Source organism: Centruroides vittatus, unplaced genomic scaffold (genome assembly GCF_030686945.1).
Source record: "Centruroides vittatus isolate TY-2023 unplaced genomic scaffold, ASM3068694v2 contig_461, whole genome shotgun sequence".
Classification (NCBI taxonomy): domain Eukaryota; kingdom Metazoa; phylum Arthropoda; class Arachnida; order Scorpiones; family Buthidae; genus Centruroides; species Centruroides vittatus.
Genome location: NW_027122257.1, coordinates 1,876,468 through 1,902,394, shown reverse-complemented (window position 1 = coordinate 1,902,394; position 25,927 = coordinate 1,876,468). Strand labels below are relative to the sequence as shown.

At 30.9% G+C, this 25,927-nt stretch overlaps 1 protein-coding gene and 2 long non-coding RNA genes across 3 annotated transcripts; all 3 read right to left on the bottom strand.

The window, feature by feature from the left end:
• Window positions 1-12,881: 12,881 nt before the first annotated feature.
• On the bottom strand, window positions 12,882-13,548 carry LOC136977647 (uncharacterized). The gene is made up of 3 exons (XR_010881117.1): window positions 13,438-13,548; window positions 13,182-13,368; window positions 12,882-13,011 (listed from the first exon to the last, which is right to left on the bottom strand). It is a non-coding gene; the product is annotated as an uncharacterized lncRNA (long non-coding RNA).
• A 122-nt stretch (window positions 13,549-13,670) lies between these two features.
• On the bottom strand, window positions 13,671-15,182 carry LOC136977623 (nose resistant to fluoxetine protein 6-like). Its single transcript, XM_067273159.1, has 5 exons — window positions 15,131-15,182; window positions 14,938-15,024; window positions 14,703-14,865; window positions 14,287-14,366; window positions 13,671-13,794 (listed from the first exon to the last, which is right to left on the bottom strand). Exons 1-5 carry the CDS (start codon window positions 15,154-15,156, stop codon window positions 13,671-13,673), a joined length of 480 nt encoding a protein of 159 aa, XP_067129260.1. The 5' UTR covers window positions 15,157-15,182.
• A 2,804-nt stretch (window positions 15,183-17,986) lies between these two features.
• On the bottom strand, window positions 17,987-24,491 carry LOC136977646 (uncharacterized). Its single transcript, XR_010881116.1, has 3 exons — window positions 24,381-24,491; window positions 21,856-21,943; window positions 17,987-18,082 (listed from the first exon to the last, which is right to left on the bottom strand). It is a non-coding gene; the product is annotated as an uncharacterized lncRNA (long non-coding RNA).
• Window positions 24,492-25,927: the final 1,436 nt, after the last annotated feature.

Below are 25,927 nucleotides of genomic sequence, written 5' to 3'. Positions count from 1 at the left end.
TCAATGGTAGGTTCAGTCAAAGGATGTGTGACATTTGCACAGCAACAAAACAGTAAGATTTATTTAAATCACTGCTCCTTACATAGGGAGGCACTTATTGCAAAAACATTACCCGAAGAACTAGAAAGTGTTCTGACTAACGTTGTTAATATTGCAAATTACATAAAGGCGAGACCGTCAAAATTTGGACTTTTTAAATAACTGTGTTTAGCTACGAAAGCAAAATATGAAGGCTTACTTTTTCGTACAGATTTCAGATGGCTTTCTCGAGAAAAGGTGCTTTCCCGTATGCTTGAACTAAAAAACGAATTACTTCTTTTTCTTAGAACAAGAAAATATGTACTTTGCACATTTTAATATATGTGGTGTGCTAAATTGAGATATTTAACAGATATTTTAAATTATTTAAACACTGTCAATACGACTATGCACCTTGCAAATGAAAAAAAAATCTTAACATCAACAGACAAACTATCAGCTTTCCATAAGATCATTCTTTGGAAAAAAAAAAAATTAAAAAAATAATGTTAGCGTGTTTCTATTTGTACACAACAATAGCACCGATTGTGTTTCTTTGATTTCAGAACAATAATATTGGATTTTATTTGCAAGGGGAAGAGGAGCTTATATCTTTGTCATTTAAACGCACTTTGAAAATTAAACACGCTGAAACAAATCTTGAAGAATTTTGGATATCTCTCCAACAAGAATATCCACAAATATTGTTTTTCAACTTTATATTTATGTAAAGTAGGGTTTTCCACCAACAAAAAAAAACTAAAAAAAAGAGACAGGTTAACAAATTTAGAGGAAAAAATCAGGGTAGCCCTATCTTGTATACCTCCAAACATAGAAGAAATATGTTTAAAAAAACCAGGCAGAAGCTTCACATTAAATGAGTTACTTGAGTAAAACTATTTTTTCTGTAAATTTTTATAAATTATAATTTTTTCAATAAATATTAAAATACAAAAAAAACATTGATTTGAAATTGTAACTGTCTAATTTTAACAAAGAACTGATAATACAATACAATTTGAAAAAATAATATATTTATTGAATGTTTATTTCGTATCCTACATTTTTGGGAATAAAATTTTAGATTTTTTGATATTTAATTTAAGTAAAATCAGATATATTTTATTATGACAAATTACTTTCTAATAAGCACAATAAAATTATTAAATCTTTCTAAAAATGATAAGAATAGACGTTTTTAATGTTTTAATAAAAATTTATTATTCTGGTTGTTTTAATTTTCTTATTTGTTTCGTTCTATGCACTTTAAATTTAATTTTGATTGCACATAAAAATTGTCTGTATAATTTAATTGTTTTGTAAATAATTATTTAGTGAGATATAATTGTCAAAAAATTAATACTCGAACAATTAAATGTAGTTTCTTTATTTTGAATCTTTATCTAGTTGAGTAAACAAGATGGTTTATTTATAAAATAAGAAGTTAGAACACTATAAATTTATTGATTTCAATGTAAATATACATACATACAAATATTAAATATATAACACTAAAAATTACTAAACTATTACTAGCAAAGTATGATATATTGTATTATTATCAGTGTTATAACTCTGGGATAAAATTGTAAACGGAGTTCTTGTAAAACTAAAACTGCCCGAGAGTGTGACCTCACACAGGCCTGTTTAATCTACTCGGTCTTACTTAAATTCCGGTTTCGGTGTGTTGAAATTCGTTCAAGAGCGAGCTTTTTCGTTTACGTATAACTTAAGCTTACTCTTTATTATTTAATTATTACTAATTTTAAGTCAAATTAAAACCTTGAATAAAACAGTAGAAATGTCAACACTACTGTTGAATGTAGCTCTTTCCCTATTTTAAAATTAAGCATTTCTATTGTTATATATGGAGTGTGGTCACTCTTCTCCTTTTTAGGCAGTACTGTACACTGTTATAAATAAATATAATTACGTTTCTCTCACTTCTTAATTACATTTGCGTTAAGGAGACAAATCAATTAAATAGAGAAAGCCACAATATCTATAAATTGCTATAAGCTATATTAACCGTTGTAATATATAATTCTCATTGTTTTAAGTTCTTTTGTTCACAGCCAATTTCAGTACTAATTTCAAAAACAAGCAATCTCTGTTTTTAAGTCGAGATTTGATAGTATGTATTTAACGTAATATATATTAAAAAGTAAAAGGGAAAGTCAAAATACTTACAATAAGGTCATTAACAAGATTAATTAAACTATTGTCTTTGTAGCCGGCAATCTCATTCACGACCTTCTGTTCTAATGAAGGAAATTCCAACATGGCGGCGCAATACTTCCCACTTACAATATTATTTCTTTTAAAAATAGACATCGACGAATACTGTGGAATCTTCAGATTTAAGCATTGATCGTAATCTCCTTGCATCCACCACATTGTTAGACCAGAAATGCCTGCTGTGGGTTTCCCCATAGAATCCAACACTAAAATTAATTACAATAAATTATGCTACCGAAATATTCAAAAATATAATTTTGTATTGAAAACACAATTCGATGAAACTGATATAATAATGAGGATAAACATTTTCAAGGATTCAATTTAAAGAATTTAAACTAGACAACATATAATGCAAATGTAAGCTCGTGAATAGCCAATATTTACTTTAATATATACTTTAGATACGAAGTTTATCAAAATATAAATATTTGATTTCCATATTAACGCAGAACGCGTTAATAGAAAGACACTACCCTGAACGAAGTAATAATTTATACTGTTTGGTACTATCAAATCGGTTTATTTTATCAGTTAATTAAAAAATTATTGTAAAATACTTACGTTGTAGAGTCCATTCCTTTAGCATGAGAAGGTCCATCACGAATCGAGTGGCACTCCGGATGCAGGACGAGGATATATTTACTTTTTCTGACATTCTCATTACATAAGGAAGAGCCATTTTGACTAAAGATTTTAAACTAGTCTTCAACTTTACTTCAATATTTTCTAAGAATTTTAATGTCTGATCGTAATCCTTGTCGTATTCCTCGACGGAAGTTTCGTTTCCAGATATTAATCGTTGGGTAAATATCGAGAGCAAAAGAACGAAGCAGAAGAGGAACCTCATCTTCATCTTATAAATGTCTTATCTTCCTAAATTTATCATTTAATCGCACCAGATGAATGTAAATACGAAGTGATAGAAATTTAAAAATAAGTATACCTGAAAGGAAAATTTTAATAATTGCGTTTAAATATATTATATTTCATTATAATAAGACAGCTCATCGTAAGGAGGAGCTTGAATTGAACTCGGACGAATCAAAAATCCCAGAAATCTAGCCCCATCTGTAGGTTCCCATTGAGGGTCTGGTCGAATTCGTAATGGGCTGGCAAAAAAGTGCCTACAAGACAGAATGTGTAAAACAAGGAAAATGCACATAATAATAATGTAAAGAACTACGAAAATGAAATTATTTTTTTTTTATGTTTCGTGCATAAATGAATGTACAATCAGTTATAAACTAATCACTACCGCTATTTTACTAAAATGAGGAAAAACTTACCTGATGTAGAATAAAGAAAAGCCAATATTTTCACAAATTTCGCAGCCGAAATTCTCTGATAAGTTTACCTTATTAATTCGCGATGACATTGATAGTGAGAAATTTATTCTATGTGTTGTGCGTTTTTACTGAAGGTTATAAATGTTAATACACGTGATCACGACGTCACATTGTGGTCTCGATACTTAAAAAAAAAAAAAAATGTGTAATTTCTTCTGAGCAATTGTGAAAGATCTATCTCAAAAACAAAAGATGAAATCGGAATTGTTTTTCTATTTTATTTTTTTATTATCGATTATTTAGAGTATTAAAACACGTAATAAAGTTTTAAAATACTTATTTTTTATTTATCTGTTATAATTTATTTGCAGGATTAATTAAAAATTTTCCGTTTTATACTATGTCAAGTCAATCTATCGAGGTACTGTACATATTGTGTGACTGCATTTATATAGTTTGAATATTACATTAATGTTGTAGGAAATTGAAACGTATAAATTTAGTATAATGTTGTTGTAAAAAACGTCGAGGAAAACGATATTTATCCTTTTCTATTCTTATTTCTCCATTGCAGGACCATTTGTCTTCTTATATCTGTACAACGTAGTGTTATTACCTGTACCCCACAATTCGGGATTAAACATATTAAATTCTTTGAGCAGTTAAAAATTTAAGCTAATTAGTCATTTCTCTTAATTATTTCTTCATTTTTTTAGCAACTTATGATCTATTAATTTTATTATCAATTTCTATTTGGAAACAAGTAACATGTAAACTGGATCCCCTACTTTGTGAAACGAAGAAATTCGAAGAAAAAGTCTTTTATATAGCTAGGAAATTTGAGTAGAAGTCAAAACATAATTTCGGGATTCCGGAATATCCATGGTTAAATAAAAATTTTCATGAATTTAATTGATGAAATTCTACACGCAATGGCCAAAAATCTCTAGAATGTAACAATTGCTTTTATCTTAAATAATAGTGTATAAAATTTTAAACGTAGTATAAGGACATTTCCATATAAATCACAATAACAGTCGATGCTATTTTCTGCTTTAGATTAAGACAATCGTTTCAAAGATAACGAAATTCTGTAGGGAATTGACTTTGAATGAAACCTATCTTGACAAATCAAACATTAACATATAATTATGAATATTAAATTTATTTTTGTCTTGGATAACAATTCGTATAACAATTAAATATGAAGAAATCTTTCAATTTTCCTTATACTCTAATAATTATTATCAGGCAAAATTAAAACTGCAAAGTATTAAAATGTCATAAAATATTTATTAGAATTATTTAATAAATTTCACGTGATTTAAATACAACACGCAATTTTCCCTTTTCTATTATAACATTACAAGTGATCAAATCTAAAATAATTTCCTTAATTAAAGACGTATTGTTTAACGTATCAATTGTAACCTTTCCTCCATAGATAACCTATTATAGAGGTAAAATTACAAAATAGATGTAAGAGCAGGAATTATACACTTTTTAACAAGTTATTAACAAGTTCTTACATAAATAACTTGCAGCAAAAAGAATAAATTCGTCGATATGGAAAGATATATTTATTCTTTAACTTGAAAAAATACTCTTTCAGAAGTAGCTGTTTCGTTTATTTAGTAAACCACGAAATGACCCTGATATGTAAGGCTTTGTTTTATAAGTTTATCCTCTCCTTTTCTAGGAAATTCTACTTCTTATCTGATTACAAACGAGCTAAAGAACTTAAAGATAGAAGTAGACACAATTTATTCAGCACACATTTTCCCTATCATTGTTTTGTAAATTACTAAAGGAAATATTTGCAAAATATTATAATACAGGCCTTTGATTAAAATAATGATCGTATAAAAAATGAATTTTAATTATCTTTATAAATTTTAACAAAATTATTAAATACGACAAAAATTTTATTTTATATTTTGTTCTAAACGACAGACACATTCAAGAAATGATATGATATTTAAGACAATCAAATTATTACTACCGATTTTATCATAGACCGCTGTAGAACTCCGTAGTAAAGCTCAAGCACACGTATAAAGTGCCAAATTTGAGTCTTAATATCTTCTACACCAACGAACTGATTTGAATGAAAATTAAAGAATTTATTATTCACGGTGAGTACTATGTACGCCCTAAATTTTGAATAAATTCGTTGGACGCTTTTTGAGATACGCAATTGGAATTTTGTCGCTTTTCGGTCTAGATTTACAACGAGATAGAGTGAAACACACCAATTTAGCGAACGATCTACAAAGAGTTTGTATATCTTTATTGCCACTTTCGAGAGCTGACAGCCTTTTATGTGGTCATTTTGAAGGTTTTATTTAAAAATGTCGATTATTTATAAAATAATATCTATTTTACTTTCTCGGCTATTATGTATGCATAACAAGAGAAAGTAATGAAATCGTGTCAAAGTTTATCTTCCGCATTTTGACACCTTCTGTCTATCACTATGTATAGATGATACAATACCTTTCATACTATCACCATAGGCCTTTTCTAAATATCTAAAGACAGATAGTAACACAAAGTAGATATGAGAAATAAATTATAAAATATTAGCCTATTGTATCGACTTAATCATATGCTGAATAAATTTAAATTTGAACTGTTTTAATTATTTTTATTTGTCAAATAATTATGAAATCTACCAAAATCGTTTAAAACAAACAAACATAACGATACATCTGTATCTTTTTCCATACTCTTCCTGGGATCGGCGAGTCCACAATAGAAATTAAAGATAACTAAAACACAACATCAAACATATCCGAGGCAGCTCGACCCTGAAAGGATCTTCACGGTTCTTTTAAATTCTTTTAAATTATCATCTATAAGCATGAAAGTCGATAAAGTTTCACATGTATTAATGGCTCAATCAACAAACAATTACGGTAAAACTAGACGCGTTAGCGGTGTAATCCGTAAGATAAAAGTTTACAGTGCTAAAAACTGAACAATGTCTGCAAAGAATCACTCGCCGAATAGCCAAGTCTTTAACAATGCGTTTAATATTAGAATTAAAGGTTAATCGTTAATAGGAAACGACACCAAGATCATTATCACTGCCGGCGCATTTAATTAGATATACGTAAATAAATAAATAAAGTAAAGTGGTTTTTCTAGTAAGTGGGTAACACGTCATAACTGTTTTTTTCGAGAATAACGGATAAATTAAAAGTTTTTAATGCAAAACTCAAAGCGCATAAATTAGCTGAAGAGTAATAGAAACGTTATTAATACTTTTAAAATTGTCGAAATACAATAGATAATGGGAATTAATACCGAGAATAATGGGTATTTACAACCAGTTTACAACCTGCAATCAAACCATAAACTTTACATGCCAAATTCTGATCTCGAATACCTAAACCCATACATCGAATTTAAAAATTCCAACTTTGAGACGTCATCGGCCTTGTCGAATTATAGATGAAATCACTTCCGAAATGATAGAGCGACTGTGAATTAATGACATTAATAAAAATATATAACAAAACTACGGACAATACTTGATTATTGGTTTCTTATGATAGTAGCTTTTTACACCCGGCGTTGTTAATCGTATTTCAAAAATGTATGTGGTAGAACTCATTTTAAGAACAATTGTTACGAACCCCGTGATAAATATGTCCTTGTAAATAGCGAGTTTTATAGAAAAATCATTACAATTAAGAAAGTACTGAAAACTTAAATTAAAATACCCGAGTTGTTAGATGTGAAAAACAAATAGCTATAGTTTGTCAACAACAATACTTACGTAGTTTTCACAGTGTAACTAGGGATTGCAATCCAGCAGTGTTTTCAATCCAGCTGAATTTTTGCTGGATTGAAATCATTCCAGCTGGATCCAGGGCAGATCCGACGTGGATGTATTTTTGGTGCAATAAAGTGTTTCCTGTCTATCTATCTATCCAGAAATTTATGGTTTTTTTTAAACAAATAAAACATTTTTTTAAAAATACTTAAGAAGGTTTTATTATTTAGACTGGTCACTATAAATCAGTAAAACTTCTTACACATTTAGGTAGTGAACTTAACTTTGGTTTAGTTTAACACTTGAGATAGAGATAATTAACTTTAAATGTTTAGTTAGATTGTAATTATAATGTAATCTTTAAGTTAAATAGTAGCAAAGGTAATTCTGCTAATTAATTTATATTAATATATTATAATAATGTAAGGAAGGATAATCAGTGGCTATCAGTCTTACCAGTTTTCTTATATAGGCTCTACATATCAGTCTGTAGTTATTTAGTATATATATAATATATATATAATCGAGACGAGTTGATAATAATAATAATAATAATAATCAGTGCAGAGCCCAAACGGTTAGTAGTTGAAAGTTGAAATTTGGTACACAGTTAGGGTACGTCACGAGACGCACACTAAAAAGAGATTTTTCGAAATTCCTCCCCACGGGGAGAGGGACAGGATTAAGTCTTAACACTTCCATCAACAATGGAAGTGTTAAGTAACAATGTAAGTGTTAAGTAACAATGAAAGTGTGAAGTAACAATGGAAGTGTCAACAATGAAAGTGTTACGTAACAATGGAGAACAAGAGAAAGCGACGTGCAAGATTTACCGACGCTGGAAAAAAAAAGAAAGAAAGAAAAAGAATAATATGTTGGAACATATTCGATTTTCAAATTTAAACAGATTAGTTCGGTTTTTCTCGACCTTTCTTCTTTAGAACATTCGATGAAAATCGAAGGATATAATCAGAACACGTCATGAAAATCGAACAATATTAGAACATTCGATTTTCAAATTCGACCTTTTTTTAGAAAAACTTAGTTCGTTGATGAAATTACTCTTTTTTTTTTTTTCTTTTGTGACTATAATGTAATAATCTTAATCTTCGCTATCGTTACTTTTGCCCGAGCAATGCCGGGCCTACTTGCTAGTAAGTATATAAAAGCTATGTACTGGAAATAGAATATAACTTCTGCAATTGCCTACAATTGCAGAAGTGAAGGCAGCCATTGGATCGCTGAAGATTGGCAAAGCTGCTGGACTAGATCTGATCACTGCAGAAGCGATCAAGGCTGGTGGTGACATCCTGCACCATCGTCTCTATCTACTTATTAAAGCAATATGGCACACAGAATAAATACCAGCCATCTGGAAGAAAGCTATCATCGTGCCAATCCATAGGAAAGGTGATAGCCGGGACTGCAGTAATTATCGCGGTATCAGTCTCGTTTCCATCGTTGGAAAAGTATTTATGAAGATAATCCAATCAAGGCTACAAAAACACCGTGAATAAACCAGCCGAGAATAACAGGCAAGGTTTCGTCCTGGTCGTAGTTGCTGCGATCAAATCTTTGCCCTGCGTCAGCTTATTGAGGAAAGGACCAGATGCGGCAAACGAACTATTGTCCTGTTCATCGATTTTAAATCTGCATTCGACTGTGTGCACAGGCCAGCGCTATGGAGAGCACTTGAGAATGAGCATGTCCCACAAAAAGTTATCAAACTACTTAAGGAAGCCTACAAAGATTCCACCAGTCAGCTGCGAATCCGGGGGGAACTGTCTGAGGAGTTTACCATCCAGACAGGGGTTCGCCAGGGAGACGTAATCTCTCCACTATTGTTTAATATTGTGGTGGATTCAATTATGAGGAAGACATTTGATGGGAAACGTGGGGTCCAGTTTGGGGATGGCCACTTTCTAACTGATCTAATGTTTGCCGACGACAGTGCCGTCTTCGCTGACAACGATGCAGTGGCCACAGACACGCTTCATGATATAGCTACTACCGCTCAGTCATATGGCCTTAAAATAAATGTGGATAAAACCAAAGTGCTTACAACGGATGGATCGCGGGCAACTGTTTACCTTTATGGAGTCCAAATCGAGCAGGTACAAGAGTTCAAATACCTTGGGTCACTGATCCAGGAGAAGAAAGTGGCATCGTCAAAAGAAACTCATGCCCGTATTGGACAGGCAGCCCATGCATTTGCCTCACTTAAATGGTGTGTATGGAAAAAGAATAACATCTCTTTGATGACCAAGATCCGCCTGTTCCGTACACTAGTCATACCGATCCTTCTCTATGGGTCAGAAACTTGGACCCTGCTTAAGACAGACTTGGACAAACTTGAGACCTTTCAATTGAAATGCTTGAGACAGATTCTTGGTATCTCCCTTTTGGATCGTATCACTAACAATGCCATCCGGGCCAGATGCCAACAACAGACATCTGTTAAGACACAAATTCAACAGCGACAGCTGAGATGGTTCGGCCATGTGTGCCGAATGAATATTAACCGAATTCCCCACCAATTACTCTTCTGTCAGCGACCTACTCTGTGGAAAATTCAACACTCCGCACCTAAGAAAACATGGACCAAACACGTTGAGGAGGACCTCAGGAACCAGCGGCTTGATTTGAACCAGGCAAAAGCAGCGGCATGGATCGGGGGCATTGGAGGGGCATTGTGGAGAAAGCTCGACTTCCTGCGGCACCCACAGCAGCATACTGGTTGCGCGGACACCCGCAACCAAATGCCAGCTAGGGATAAAAGAAGAAGAAGAAGAAGGAAATAGAATAAGTTAAATAAACTACATCTTTATCAATCCAGCAAAATTTAATAAAATAATAAGGTTTTCAATCGTTTTTAATATGGTTTCTCATTTTCCGGTCTTTTGCTTGTCCCGGGATTCCGGATAAAAGTGAACTGTTTCCCGGAATTCCGGGAAATCAGGTAACAGGTAACTATTAAATTTCAGGTAAATGCACCAAATTAATTCAACGAACATATGATATGTAGATTAGTTTAGCGCATTTGCAATATCTTCGCTGTCGCGAGGAAAAGATGATGTCCTTTTGAAAAATGTTGGAAAACTCACACTCAAACCACTGTCAGATACCTTAAATACCTTAAAAGTATAAAATGTAAATTTGTTAGTGTTTTTAATGCATTCATTGAAATTGAGAACAATATAACATTTGCAGTTGATTCTCCGCTATGAAGCCGAAAATCTTGAAAATCAAATGCTGAGTTTTACTTTTTACTTGTAAGTAGCTGTCTGTATCAAATTTTGTTTATTGTGAATAGGGTCAGCATAGATCTTCAGTCTGAGAATTCTAATTTTGCAAAACTGATGATTCCAAAAATTTAATCCAAACAATAGAGAAATTCAAAAATATTTGTATGATAAACCGCGTACTGCATGCAAAAGATGCGACCCAGGAAATGGCTCGGAAAAAGTTTGAATATTCATCTGTCAGAGGAGGAGAAAGACATTTCTGATACGAAATCTCCATGAACCAAGTTAAAATAAACAACTGTTTCGGGTCGAGCGTTTCAACGTTATTGTGAACCAGGTACTTTAATTATGTAAAACTCGTTTTAAGATGTTGCAAATATTACTATTACACATTTGAATTTTTATATAGTTTCTCCGATTATTTTGATAGCAATAAGAACTAGGAATAGGTACAGACACCAGACACGCTCTGACAATTAAAACTGCATGTGTTCTGCCATCTGTCATGATATGGTAATTTTTTTATTTTAATTACTATAAAAATGACAAAAAGATAAATTTTCAGAGTACAGGCGATTTTTATTTTAAAGAGACAATTATAAATGATAATAACGAGCAAAATTCTCATTAAGTCCGACCCTTCTCGAGATACCACAGATGACTCCCTTTATCTCTCTACCCCATCGATCTTTAACCACCAAAATTTAATAGCATCGATCCCCTAAGACCTAAACCTTCCTGCCAAATTTCTGAAAAGCACAGGAAGAAAATGACACCCCAAGAATTTTACATTTTTGGACTCGGTGGACCTTGAAACGTCCAGAAATGCAAAAATAGGGTCTCTTCTGTATGTAGGATGTTGTGTGTGTGTGTGTGTGTGTGTGTGTGTGTGTATGTGTGTGTGTGTGTGTGTGTGTGGGGGCATGATTTTGTTTACCCTCTTTGAAACTAAAGATCGATATGGTAGGGATATCAAGTCAGACCCTATTTGCGATACGATATATCTCGAGTAGAGTATGGCTTAATGACGATTTTGTTTATTATTAGCATTCACAATTTTTTTTATAAAACTCATCCCTACACTCAAAATTAAGCTTTTTGCCACTTTATAATAATTAAAAAATATATAAAGTTTTTAAAATAAAATATCATAACAGATGCCGCCACCAAATTTCACCTCAAAAGTTAAGTCGTTGTTGCTTGAATTTTTTCAATCTGTTGTTGACTTTTATGAATAATTACAGTAAAAGTTGATTTAAATCAAATTACAGCTTTAGAAAAATAGGATACTTGAATAAATTAGAGTAAAGGAGTTTATGTTGACAAAAAACCCAATATCAGGAAAATCAAATTTCAAGATGTAGTATGACGTTAAGTCAATGAAGAAAATAAATACAATTTTAAACTATATTTTAGTCATAATACGATAGCATCAAATAACGTTTAATATAATAAAATGTTACAACTTCGATAGTAAATTATACGGTAAACTCGATTCTCGATAACTTGACATTTCATAAAACTCGTGGTGTCATTCAAAAGAAAAAAAAATACACGCAATCTAATTTTTACCTTAATAAATTAACACTAGTATCAAATAAATTATTGTTCTTTAATAGCAACACTTGATAATAATATAGTAACAATTCCGCGTGTTAACAAATAACAGAACCCCTCTTCCATGGTTTAACTGCAAAACTCCACAATGGGAATGTGACTACGTCGAACGTAGCCTCTAAAATGCCAATGTTTTTTAAATTAAAATTTAACAACAAACAAACGGTCACTATTGTTACGTACTTAATACGTATATGAATTTATACATATAATTCCTCCAGAAAAATTCTACTATTTATCGAATAGTGTCGCTTATTTGTCGTAAATTTCGTCATATTCAATAACTCATCCGCGTTAAGGCACCTTTTTGTGATTCTTCTGTAATTCTAATTTTCATTATTCAGAATGTTGTTTTACGTCTGGTAATGTTTCTAATTCAGCAGCAGCTTCATTCACTTGTGGTCTTTTCTCAAGGAGTTTAGAAATGAGACGAGTTATTGGAGATTGAACAAATATGAAAGCGATGTAAGAAGAAATTAATGTGATGTTCATCACAAAGAAATACACCATAATCTGAAAAATATCATGAAATTTATATACAGATATGTATTTAAATTATCCAATTCAAACGTTTATAATCTATACTGTATATTCTGAATGTAAATACAGTAAACATATTTGAATTTCTTTGCGAGTAAGGCTTTCAATAATTAAAAAGAATTAATTATTCTTTCAATTACCAAGTCAAGTCTCGTAATCGTATGAGCTCTTCTTGATTGTCCGTAAATATATACGATAACGAAAATATGCAGGAGATAAATCCACACAGATACATGATCCAGGAAAATAAAAATTTTATGAGAGAGGAATCTATTAATTATCCCTGAAAAAAGTTTACCTTTAAATATATATAATAAAAACAATACCATTAATTATAAAAAAAAGGTACAGAATATTTTGGCTAATGGCCACTAAGTAAGTTTGAAAATAAGGATTTAATGAGGTTATCAAGAGAACTTCATAAAAGCTATGACAATAAAAATTATTTCTCACCACCATGTCCTGTTACGCATGCTACACATAACCAAGCAATTCCTATGGTCCATATAAATGGCGACACGCATTGAAATGCCACAATTACGTTTTCGTTGGGAAATTCACAAGTTTTGAACACAAAAGGACCGCACAATATTAATGCAATCAAGGTCGACGAACAAATCCACAGGAAACGGAGAAATGTCTGAAGTATCAAATAAATGAAATCCGTAGTCTATTTATCTTAATTATTTACAAGAGAACATAGACATACTTTCCCAAATTTTAAATGTCTGTTTTTTTTAATGATATATCCAATCAACAGGCCAAAGCAATAGGAGCTGAGATGAGAAAAATAAGGTTTATGGTAATTTTCTGCTTGATAATTGATCACTTTCCTGAAAAATAATTTTTAAATCAAAATTATTCTTAGAAATATTTCGATATGCTGTACTTTAAAAGTTGATAAATTCAAGCAAACTATTTCTCGTACAGAATTCAATTAAATTACCCTATATTCAAAAATTTTCCTATTATTTCGTAATATCTTTTATTCAGGACATCATTCATATAAGATATCATTCCGCAAACGACCAAGACAGACGTAATTATGCATCCAACTGTTGGCCATCTGAAATGATACACACATTGCTATACTTAACGCTATATAAACGAACTACAGTAGAGCGTCGTTAATCGGAACGCCGGTAATCAGAATGGCCGGTAATCGGAACGATTTTCAGTCGGACTGTGTCGTGCTGAATCAAACATTTTTGATACTAGATTTACTTCTAAAGTATAATTTTCATGTTTTTTATATTCTTCAATATATTTATTTTGTTTGTACAAAATGAAGAAATAATTTTTAACGATACGATAGCCTCGATTATTATTATAAAAATTTTCGTTAGGCTTAAAATCGACGAAAATTCAACACGAAGCGACACGCAACGGAGAAAAGTTTGAACATCGGACAGGTTAATATATTTTTTCGTACAAAGTCGGTAATCGGAACAAATGACTAATCGGAACAACCCCAGTCCCCAATTGATTCCGATTTTCGACGCTCTACTGTACATGAACGAATAATTTATGTTATAATTTTATAATTAAAACACCTCACCTGTCTTGAATGAAGAGTAAAGGAACGGTAAGGACTGTTAATTGCATTAAAACATTTATAAACCAAGTAACATCCAGATACTGTAATGAAATCACGTCAAAAAATTCGTGAAAAAATCCATAATAGTTTGAAATTATTGTTGTGATGAGGTGCAACAGAGAACAGGAATAAGAAAATTAGAAAACAAAATGAAAAAGAAAACTTCCTTGAGGAGATCTCATGAAAAGCAACTTGGAATTCAAGGAAATAACTTGGAGAAGAAGCATTAGCGATTGGACAGATTGGAGTCTGGTAGAAGAAAGGAATCTTTGAACAGGAGAAAGCCACAGAATACAATGGAATTATTAATTGATTTTGAAGTCTCTATTAAAAGTTCCTTTTTATAATACATTACAAAAAAACAGAACATTACTTACAGATGTTTGTGTCTTGATTAAATTGTTAATATGAAATGCGAATTTCCACCAATTTTCCTCGATATATATGCCTTCTAGAGTAACAATTTGCCAATGCGGACCATCCCCAAATAGCGGAATAACAATAGCTAAGGCTACTACACATAGGATGAGAACTGTAAAGCTATTGCAGATAAAAGAAACACTTAGGTAATAATAAATATGAAATGTTTTTATTTATAAGATATTTTCTCACTTAATGCTTCTTTTCATTAGGAAGATTACGTATTGCATTTTCGAGTCATTTCCGTTATCTTTGCGGAAATAAAATATCACAAATCCACTAAAATCATAAAAAAATTCATTATTTATATTGAAATTTACGTTCACAATAATAACTTCATAATTATTATATATTAAAATAATTATAATTTTATTATAAATTTTACCTGATAAAGAAAAATGTTTCAATCATTGTGAATAAACGATTGAGAATTATCGATGAAATCTCATCCATTATATCCATCAATTTTCCGTAGTTAACTGTAATTTTATCAAACATATTAATTAATATATAAAACACGTCTTATTCACTTTATCGAGAATATTCAGTATAATTTATTAGAGTTTTTCTACGTTATCGAATATACTTCATTCTCTGCAAAATGTTCAAAACCTTAACAAGTAGCTTACCTGCTGTTGTTGGTGTGTAAATTATAACGAGACATACGTGACAATATATTATTAATTGTATTAAGAAGATTTTCATTCCGCATATAAATCTTGTACTTTTTGGAACTTTGATAGAGGAAAGTTCTTTTATCGATTCAAAAGGTGAAGCAATAAGAAGGTATTCAAAAATTCCACCTAAATATATAATTTTCAAATTTAAAAATATAATAAAAGAATTTCAACAAAAATAAAACTTATCTAAATATATCGAATTTTATAGCGATATATTGTTATTTACGCCTTACATTCCGTGACATAATTTAGCGGAGAGATTAAAAAGTAATAAATGAGAGTGAGTGTTACGCAAGGACGTTAGCCAATACTCCAAATTCGGCATCACTATTTTTGGATGAAACGGAAACAAATTTGCACACCTACCGACATTATGGGTATTCACGCAAAGGTATAAATACTATCACCACTCGTCCATCGAATAAAGAGAGGAATATATGTCACCTACTGCTTTGACCACTACAGTTGTGACACATAAGGCAGTGAAAGGTTCGTACAAGTCGGAATTATTTCTTTCCTGTGAACATTGTGACATCCGAAGAATAGATTTCCGTAATTCTACTTAATACTGGAAAACGTATCATTTCATCACATCCTTGCCGAAGCCCATTATATTTGACGAAGCAGTCCATAAATTACATATACCATCGTACTCACCACAGCTTAATTTACAGAGGAATGCACCTCCGCATTCGAATGCAGACACTACAATCTCACACCTAAACCTACAAGTGATGACTTGATGCGTGTCGTCGACTCTATCGTCGATACAATGAATTCGGACATTGAATTCCAACGTCTTTATCTGCATGCGAGTGTTATGCTCCAGAATGTATACAATATATTGCCGTTAGTATAACTGCTGAAATATTATTTCTGCCCGTTATCTGTATGGTCGTTATTGGAAATGATATGATAAACTAAGTTTCTTTGCTATTTTACACGTATTCGAGTCAGAAAAAAGCAATTTGTCCATTTCTTTTTTTCTGCCTCGAACACTTCTGTAAAATTAATCCGCAAATAGCTGCAAAGTGTTTCTTAATTGGTGATTCGCATTTGTGAAATTTCGCATCTAAACTCTGCCACGGAGTGTAGTATTTCTAAATAAGAAACTATAAATCCTAATTGTATTCGGAAATCATATATATGTAAACAAAATGAAAGAAATTCACATTCATCAAATTCTTGCATTGGCTTTTTTCACCAGTTTTTGCGATAATAAGTTCTAAATATAAATAAATTATATTATTTTAATATAAAAAAATATTTATCATAACACTAGAAATGTAAATGTGGCATTACTACAGAAAAGAATTCGGTAAGTACAATATATGATTACAACAAGGTTTTAACCCGGAACTGAAAAATACCTGAGATCAATCGACAGATTCCAGTAAATCCTTCAAATTGAAAATAAAATATTACATCTTTATGACTAACGATACTAACCTATGACTGAAATTAAGCATTCGTTTCAATTGTGAATACAGACAAAACACCACAATGTTATTAGCATTTCTGTAACACTTTTACCGATAGGAATTATAAATATTTTCATATCACATTATACCATTTCTGCTGCAGGTATCTCGAAATGTCGTTTATGATCGTCATTACTTTGAATGGTTTCCGTTAGGCAAATTTCGTTTTAATCAAGTTTGGTTTTGTACAGGTGTTGCTGTTTATATAAAATTTACATTTAGAATAATTTTTAACGTATTAAATTTTTGTAGGATTATCAGCAATTTAAGTCTTATCAGTTACACAGTACAGTGAAACCTGTTTTTGTGCGGTCTTTTTCTGTGCGATTTTTATTTGTGCGATTTTTTTTGTGCGGTATATGAAAATTTCAATCAAATTGGAACATAATTGACTCCTGTAAAATTTTTAAAAACTCTATTGGTTGTTTTCTATGACATCAGCAGGTTTTTTCATTTTTTATTCAGTAAAATTTTTTTCTCATATGTTTCTTTCAGTCCCCTTTTATTTTAATAGCATAAATATTATGTTATATTTGAACAGATGCGGTAAGTTAGCTCCCCTCCAGCTTTAGACTGCAGGTGTGAAATTTCACGCCTTGTTAAATGAAATAACACTTCCTGCAGCTATATTTATCAAATAAAATCATTATTTAACGATTATTTTTAACTTTTTAATGTTAGATTCGTATTTAAGTGGAAATAATTAATTAATATAAAAATTAAAATTCTTAGAGGATTTTTTTCCCCATTAGGTGTTGCAGAAAAAGGCCCAAGGAGTTAAAAAAGCAATTCCTAGTTATTTCGTACGGTTTCGAGTTATTTTCTACGTGAGACTTTTTTTATGCGGTCCCTATTCACCGCATAAAAAAATATTTTTTTAATTGTGTTGCGAAAACTATTTTTTATAGCCACTCGTGAAGTTTCGCGCGATTTTTTTTAATGCATTTTTTTTTATGCGGTCCCTATCCCCCGCATAAAAACAGGTTTGACTGTATATGAAAATTCAATATAAAAGTGTATACTATTGAAATTTTCAAAGCTATATGCACACTTAGCATGTACTGAAAAAAATTTCATTTACCTTTTTGTGTATTAATAGATACGACTTTCGTATTGATCAATGTTTCTAAGATGCCCGCCATCGTAACCCATGAAAAGAAAAGGATGAAAATAATTCTAAACGAAAAATAAAAATTTATAAATTTAATAAAGTTCAAGCAATTGTTTTTTTTTCACAAGATACAAAATGTAAACAGTAAACATAAAATGAAAGAAATAAATCTTATATCAAAGACCAAAAAAATTAAATCTCTCTTTGAAGAGAACCAAGTGAGTACGAAGAGGTTCCTTCCAGCCGAAGACTAGCTTCTATAGATCAGTATACACTGGTATTCTAAAATACGGCATTTAAAGGGAGTCGTTTTAAAACCTTTTATTTATTAAGTATCATCGAAATCTCCGCTATTTTAGACAGTTTTCAACTAAAGCTTGGCTTATATAATAAAATCTTAAACTCCAAAGATAACGAGTTCTATTGTAAGAGATTCTTGTAGTGTTTTCACACAGGTGTGATCACCAACTGTAACTGTATGGACTATCTGCAGATAGCTTAGATGGACTAGATATATTTATCTGCACTTTTAAAATTCAAATGTACGCGATTCATGCTTTGAATTTTTTTCGTGTGTCACGATGGAATATTTACAAACAACTTTAAATTACGTGATATATTCCGAGTAATTATAGGTTCAAGTGTGCCGTGAGATAAAAAAAGGTGTATCCACACGTTTAGATTCGTCGACAAAAGTTGTATTTTTATGTTTAAAATTAAAATATAATTGAAAATTTCATTCCGGAATTGTGACGATATGATAATAATTTACATTATATATAAGCAACAGTATTTGTTAATTTTTTTTTTTTTGTTCACTGAAAAACAGAGCATCTTCTATATTAATATAGTGTTATTATGCTATTATATATATTAGTTATTCTACAGTTATTTAGAGCTATAGTTGATATTAATTCTAATGTCCTAAATTTTGGAGTAAAATTTCCACATTTTTATTAATTGTCTTATACTGACAATAAGAATAAATTAATTGGAAAATTTTAATCTATAATCTATTCATTGAAAATGAAATTCAAAATACTAATACACCCATACCTCGCTATACGGCCGCTCTTTATATGGCATTTCGCTATAACGGCCCTCTTCAATTAAGGCACGTTTTCGATTTACGGCCTAAAATGTTTCGCTATAACGGCAAAAAAAAACTTTTTTTCGATGTCGATATATCTACATGTTGCCAATCTTGCGCAAGCGCAATCTCGATGCACACTATTTTCTATTTCCTCTTGTTTACGAGCGTTATTCAGTGTGGGCTCATAAAGAGGCTGGTTTAGACTTGTCTGTGAGTGTTTTATGTACATATTTATTACTGATTGTTACACATTAACTGGAAAAATTGGAAACAATTAGGGACATTTTTGGTACGTAAGTACAGTACATATGTATGTATGTAAAAATTAAAAATTTTTAATATGTATTTTTTTATTAAACTTATTTTATAATTTCATTATTTTTTAGACAAAATGCCACTGAAACGATTATCGACTTCGGAGACTGATAAAAAGAGATGCCGAAAATCAGTTACGCTAGGAACTAAACTAGAAGTATTACGTCGTATAGAAGCTGGAGAGAAAATTGTTGAAATTTGCAAGGCTATGGGACTTGCGAAATCTACCATTCAAACTATTCGCGATAAAAAAGAAGACATTAAAACATATTTGCAATCTGCTGCACCTTTAAATGTCTTGAGATTAACACGCCGAAGAAACTGGATTATGGAAAAAATGGAAAAACTATTGATTATATGGATTGAGGACAATAATAAACGGAGAATGCCAATGAGTCAAATTACTATCCAGGAAAAAGCTTTAAGTATTTTCGAAAATTTGAAGAATGGAGATACCGATGAATCTGCTGAAGATGTCACATTTTAAGCAAGCCGAGGATGGTTTGAAAAATTTAAAAATGGATTTATTTTGCATAATTTGAAAATAAAAGGTGAAGCAGCTAGCGCCGATGAGATCCGCATCTAAGGAATATCTCTACATTTTAAAGGGAATTATTGAAAGAGGTGGTTATAAACCTGAACAAGTGTTTAACGTAGACGAAACAGGGCTTTATTGGAAGCGAATGCCTGATCGCACGTACATTTCAAAAACCGAAAAATCTGCGCCTGGTTATAAGGTGTCTAAAGAACGATTAACTTTGCTACTTGGTGCAAATGCCGCAGGTGATTTTAAGCTAAAACCACTTTTAATATATTTGTCCGAAAATCCAAGGCCTCTTAAAGGACTAAATAAAAATCAATTACCCGTCATATGGAGATCCAGCAAGAAAGCTTGGATGACTAAAGCTATTTTTGAGGATTGGTTCAAAAATCACTTTTGTACAGAAGTGAAAAAATATTTGCGAGACAATAACTTAAGCAACAAGGCTTTGCTAATTTTGGATAATGCACCATCCTACTAATTTATCCGAACTATCTGCAGATGTCATGATTGAGTACCTTCCGAAAAATACAACAGCTCTGATCCAACCAATGGATCAGGGTGCAAAAGCCACTTTTAAGACATATTACCTACGCCGAACTTTTTGACAACTTATAAGGGAAACCGATGGTAAATCTTCAATTAAAACATTTTGGAAAAACTATAACATCAAAGATGCTGTTGACAGCATCAGTGAATCATGGAAGGAATTAAAATTAACAACAATGAACCATGTTTGGAAAAAAATATGGCCAGAATGTGTAAAAAGTACTGATGCAGAAGTTAATTTCCTTCCTGAAATTAGGCAAAATATTTTGGATCTAGCACATGATCTCGGTTTTGAAGGTTTGAACGAACGTGATGTGCTTGATCTACTTGAAGCTGATAGGGAACCCCTTTCATATGAGGAACTCATTCAGTTGCAAGCAGAACCGGCATTTGATGAAGAGACAGAGCCTGTTGTATCCAAACAGCTAACATCAAAAAATTTGTCGAAAGCTTTTTCCTATTTCGAACAAGGAATAAACATCTTCCTTGAAAACGATCCTGACGTCGAACGTAGCGCTAAAGTTTCTCGAGAAATTAACTCAGCCATTAGCTGTTATAAATCACTGAAGAACGAAATAGACAAGAAGGCAAGACAAACAACGTTAAACAATTTTTTTAATCCAGGCCCAACCTTACCAGCGAAAAATGATGACGACAGTGATCTGCAGGTTACCATTTCTTCATCGTCTTCAGATTAAAGCCATTTAAAAAAAATTATGTATTTATACATACACAAGTTTTATGTAACATAAAGTTTGTTTCATTTTTGTTTATAGATTATTGTTGGTTTTTGGAGTCTGTTATTATTTTATGTACAAAAGTATGTACTTGTTATGTATGTATTTTTTATTTAAATGAAATAAAAAGATAAAATGCATTTTGAATGATAAACCATGTTACATATTTAACAAATTTGGAACCGATCCCATTGAATTTGTATGAATTTGTATTAGAATAATTGATTCCTTATACGGCTTTTCGCTTTGCGGCCAAGTTTCGTGGAACGTATCTAGGCCGTAGAGCGAGGTATGGGTGTATATGATTTAATAATATAAATATATTAAATAAAATTATTTAACATATTATTACATAAAAGAAGACCGTGGTAATTTATATTTTAAGCTGTGATAAATCGTAAAAAATAAATCACAACAGTTGTCAATTATGTAATTAATTAATTAATTAATATATAAAGTAATATTAATGTAAGAGCAAGAAGCACGCTTATTAATAATATTAAAATGAGGTTTTATTTTAATATTTGCATTGTGTTTTTTTTTAATTCTTTTTAAATATTTTTGAGTAAGAGTTTTATAAAATTTGCAAAATGGATAACTTACATGCAAATAATTTGTGCCATAGAATACTTCACTTTCTGGTCTTTAACATGGCAGAAATCCACTCGAGAAGCAGCTACACTCGATAATACTGCAAAAGTATCAAGTTTTATTAAATTAGAATTTTGAAATATAGAAGCTGTCCTCGAATTTGGGAAAACTCATTTTTTTCTTGTGCGAAGCTTACACTTTCGTGCCAATGATACAAAAACATCCAGGTTAGAAATTTTACACTCAAACCTGTTTTCGTGCGGTCTTTTTTTGTGCGATTTTTTATACGTGCAATGTGTTTTGTGCAATTATTTTTGTGCAGTATACCAATTTGATTGAAATTCATATACTGCACACAAAAAATCACACAAAACAAATCGCACAAATAAAAAATCGCACAAAAATAGACAGCCCAAAAACAGGTTTGAGTGATATAAATTTTCGAATGATCCGATAAGAAAATAAAAAAGAAGAAGAAAGATAAAAACTGGAAAGAAAATCAGTGATATGCTCGAATCTGTAGCAGACAAAATTACACGTCAGTTAATTTTGAATAGGTTTAGAGTAATAATATTCTACAAAGGTAAATGTATTTTTAAATGGACAACTTGAATGGAAAGTTATTACATCACACCAGTATTATAACAGTTAATCATTTTAAACTATTCAAATCTTGTGTTATTAGTAATTAAAACTTACACTGTCAAAATTTATGCCAAGAAATAGTGAATTTTCAGAGGCTGAAATTCGAAATATGTATGAATTTCGATGTGCTGGAAAGTTTCACAGAATCAACTAAAATAATTAATTATTCTAAAACTGCTGTGGCAAATGTACATATTGTGTTCTTAGAAAAACAAAAACATGACCATGCTCTGTATGAAAGACATACTTGGACTTCCGTTTCATGTCTCCGGTTAGTTATAATTACACACAAGTGAACGACTTCTGGAAATTACTTTAATTCGTAGGTTACTAAAACAAATTTAAGATACCAACAAAAAAATATAAACATTTAGAATTTCCAAACTCATTAGACAAATACGTCAGAAATAATGTTTTTGAACAGTCAAAAATTGGACTACACATTGATTTTCAGATATTTGGATTTATCTCACACAAGCTCATTTATATAACTTCACAAAAGAGACTTTTAAGACATATAAAAGTTTCGAAGGGCTTACAATGCATTTAAACATTGCGTCTTTGAAAATATCTGGCAATCTATTTTAACTGTATTTCTCTGCGGCCATTTAATTGTATTGTTTAGTACAATATATATAATTATAAACGATACAATAGTAAAATTGAATTAAGCCAGTCTTAAAATATCATTAAAAGTCTTCAATAGGCTAAATATGTCATTAGCTGGACCATGGAGTAGGAAAGAGTTGTGTTTTCTGATGAAAAAAAATTTAGATGGACCAGATGGATATTATTGGCATGGTATGAAAAGAGAAACGAAAGTTAGAATGAGTAGGAAGTTAAGAGGTAGTAGTGTAATGGATTCAGAAGTTTTGGATTCAATGGAAAAACTGATATTGTCATTGCTGACAGAAAATGGATTCTTCAAAATATTAGGATATGTTAAAAAAATAATTTAATTGCCTTTGGTTCTTTTATTGGTGAAAATAATTGCACATTTCAACGAGATAAGTAACTAAAACATAAAAAACTTATTACACTGGCTTTCTAGAAAATAAGATCTTCGTCCAACAGAAAATTTATGGAGCATAATAACAAAAATAGTTTATGGTCAAAACAAGCATTATCATCAAGTAAACCAGAATTAAAATTAGCAACGATGGATGCTTTAGAGGATATTGAAGTGAAACAATTGCAAAAATCGATTCAAACTATTGTGTGTTTGATCTTATTCAAATGTAAGGAGCTCCAAATAGATATAAAATAATATGAATTTTGCCAAAAATATGACACCCTTATAATAATTTTAATTTAAAAATGCAGTTAATTTGAAAAACATTATAAAGTTATTTTAACTATCATCAAACAATAATGACAATGATTTTTAACATTTTGTTTTGTGTTTATTACTAGTATTATGTATCTAAAATTTCAAAAATATATTACAAATTAAAATTGAGAAATTAAAACTAAATTGTTGTCCTAATAATTCTGTTAGAAGATCGAAAATAAAAGCTAATAACTGTATAAGCATCAGTTTATACTTATTATTTTAAGCTTTTGAATCTTTGTAAAAGTTGTACATTTGTCCCTGTTGTCTTCTCCCCTAATTTGTTTAATTTCTTTCGTAATTCGGCAACTGTTATGTTTTTTAACCCATGTTTTTAAAAGTTCACGTTCAGTCCACTGTTTACTCACTACCAGAAGTTAAGTATACATCAAGATGACACTAGTACCGCAAGTGACGAGAGTTAAACCGTACATGCACCATTACTTAATCATATTTCTTATTTCAAACATTTCAGTTTTAAAAAGAGAATTCTATAACGTTTCTATTAAAATTGTAAAGGCCAATAATATGTTAGAATAATAGACAGAACGGAAATACTTACCCCATTGTGAAATCTTTTCTACATCCTTTTCATTGCATGAACTCGGTATACAAACGTCTAAACGTAAAGCTGATCGCAGAAAAACCATGTTTTTTATGATCTGTGATAATACTAATGGTTCCTATAATAAATAGTTAACAAATAATAAAATTAATTACATCATTTAAATAATTGAATTTATTTTATTATAATATTAAATTATAGTTACAACAATTCTTATTTTGAAATTTAAAACATAACTTCTATCTTCTGAATTCATTAAGGCTACCCACGTTTTTTTCTAGTCTTTTCAATGAGAACGAAATAAAGTTTACTTAATATTAGGTACTAAAGGTAGAGCATTTAATTCGTTTTGTTAAATTACAGTAGACTCTGGCTAATCAGGCCATAATAATCCAACATGTCAAATATCCCGTTTCCGTTTTCATGAAAATATTAGTTGTGTCATACTTCTTGTTTACTCGGGTTTAATTACTGTGTGTATTATCGCATCTCCTGTCCGTCTCCAGAAAGAATTAATACAATCGCGCCATTCATTGTCTGTAGGCACTCTCAGTTATCCGGCACTGTCGCTAATCTGGCATTCACCTGTGCAAAGAATGGCCAGATTAGCGAAATCCCGCTTCATATTATTAGAATATCTTAATTAAATAAAGCGTTCGTTTATTTGTTCGTTTAATCCGTAAGTATGGACGGAAAATGTGTGGATTATCTACAAACGAAAATTGCAAATAATCTTACAAAAACTTCTTCTGCTAGTTTGATGAAAGAATTATTTCTGTGTCGAAATATTCTTTGTAGTGTCTCAGGCTCAACTGCAGGCTCAATCATCAAGGAACAATATTTTCCACCAATTTCTCCTGTATTTTTACTTCCATCACTCGACGGGATCTTTAAATTTAGACATTGATCGTAGTCACCTTGCATCCACAAACTGATCGTAAACAAACCAGCAGATGGTTTCCCAAATGAATCCAGCACTGAAACACACAATGAAATTATATTTATTCATTATAATTCATTTACACTTCTAAATAAACTACGATTAATTCATAAATCCAATAGAAACGATGACTCTTAAATAATTTATTCAAAAACTAAAATACAACTGTAATTAAAATTTTATAAGGTAATTAAATACAGGGTGGTTCAAAAGTCAGTTGTAAAGACTAAATTGCTATCTTATTTGAATATTTACTTATAATCTTTTGCCATGCTTCATGGAAAATCTAAAAGAAAATTGAAAAAAAATTCCACGCGTCTTTTAGAAACACCTAGATCGTAGGAAGGTATTGAAAGAAACACTTTAGTAAGCACTACAGAACTATAAATATCTCAAAGTCAATAAAATTCGGGTTAATGTTACCTATGGTTCCAAAATGGCGGCTCGTCTCTGATTCCAGCAAATAGAAGAAAGGAAACAGTGGGGACGCACGTTCTAACCTAACCTAATCTATTCTAATTAATAAATTACCATAATTATTACCAACAAAATTGTTAGAATAGGTTAGAACGTGCGTTTTCACTGTTTCCTTTCTTCTATTTGC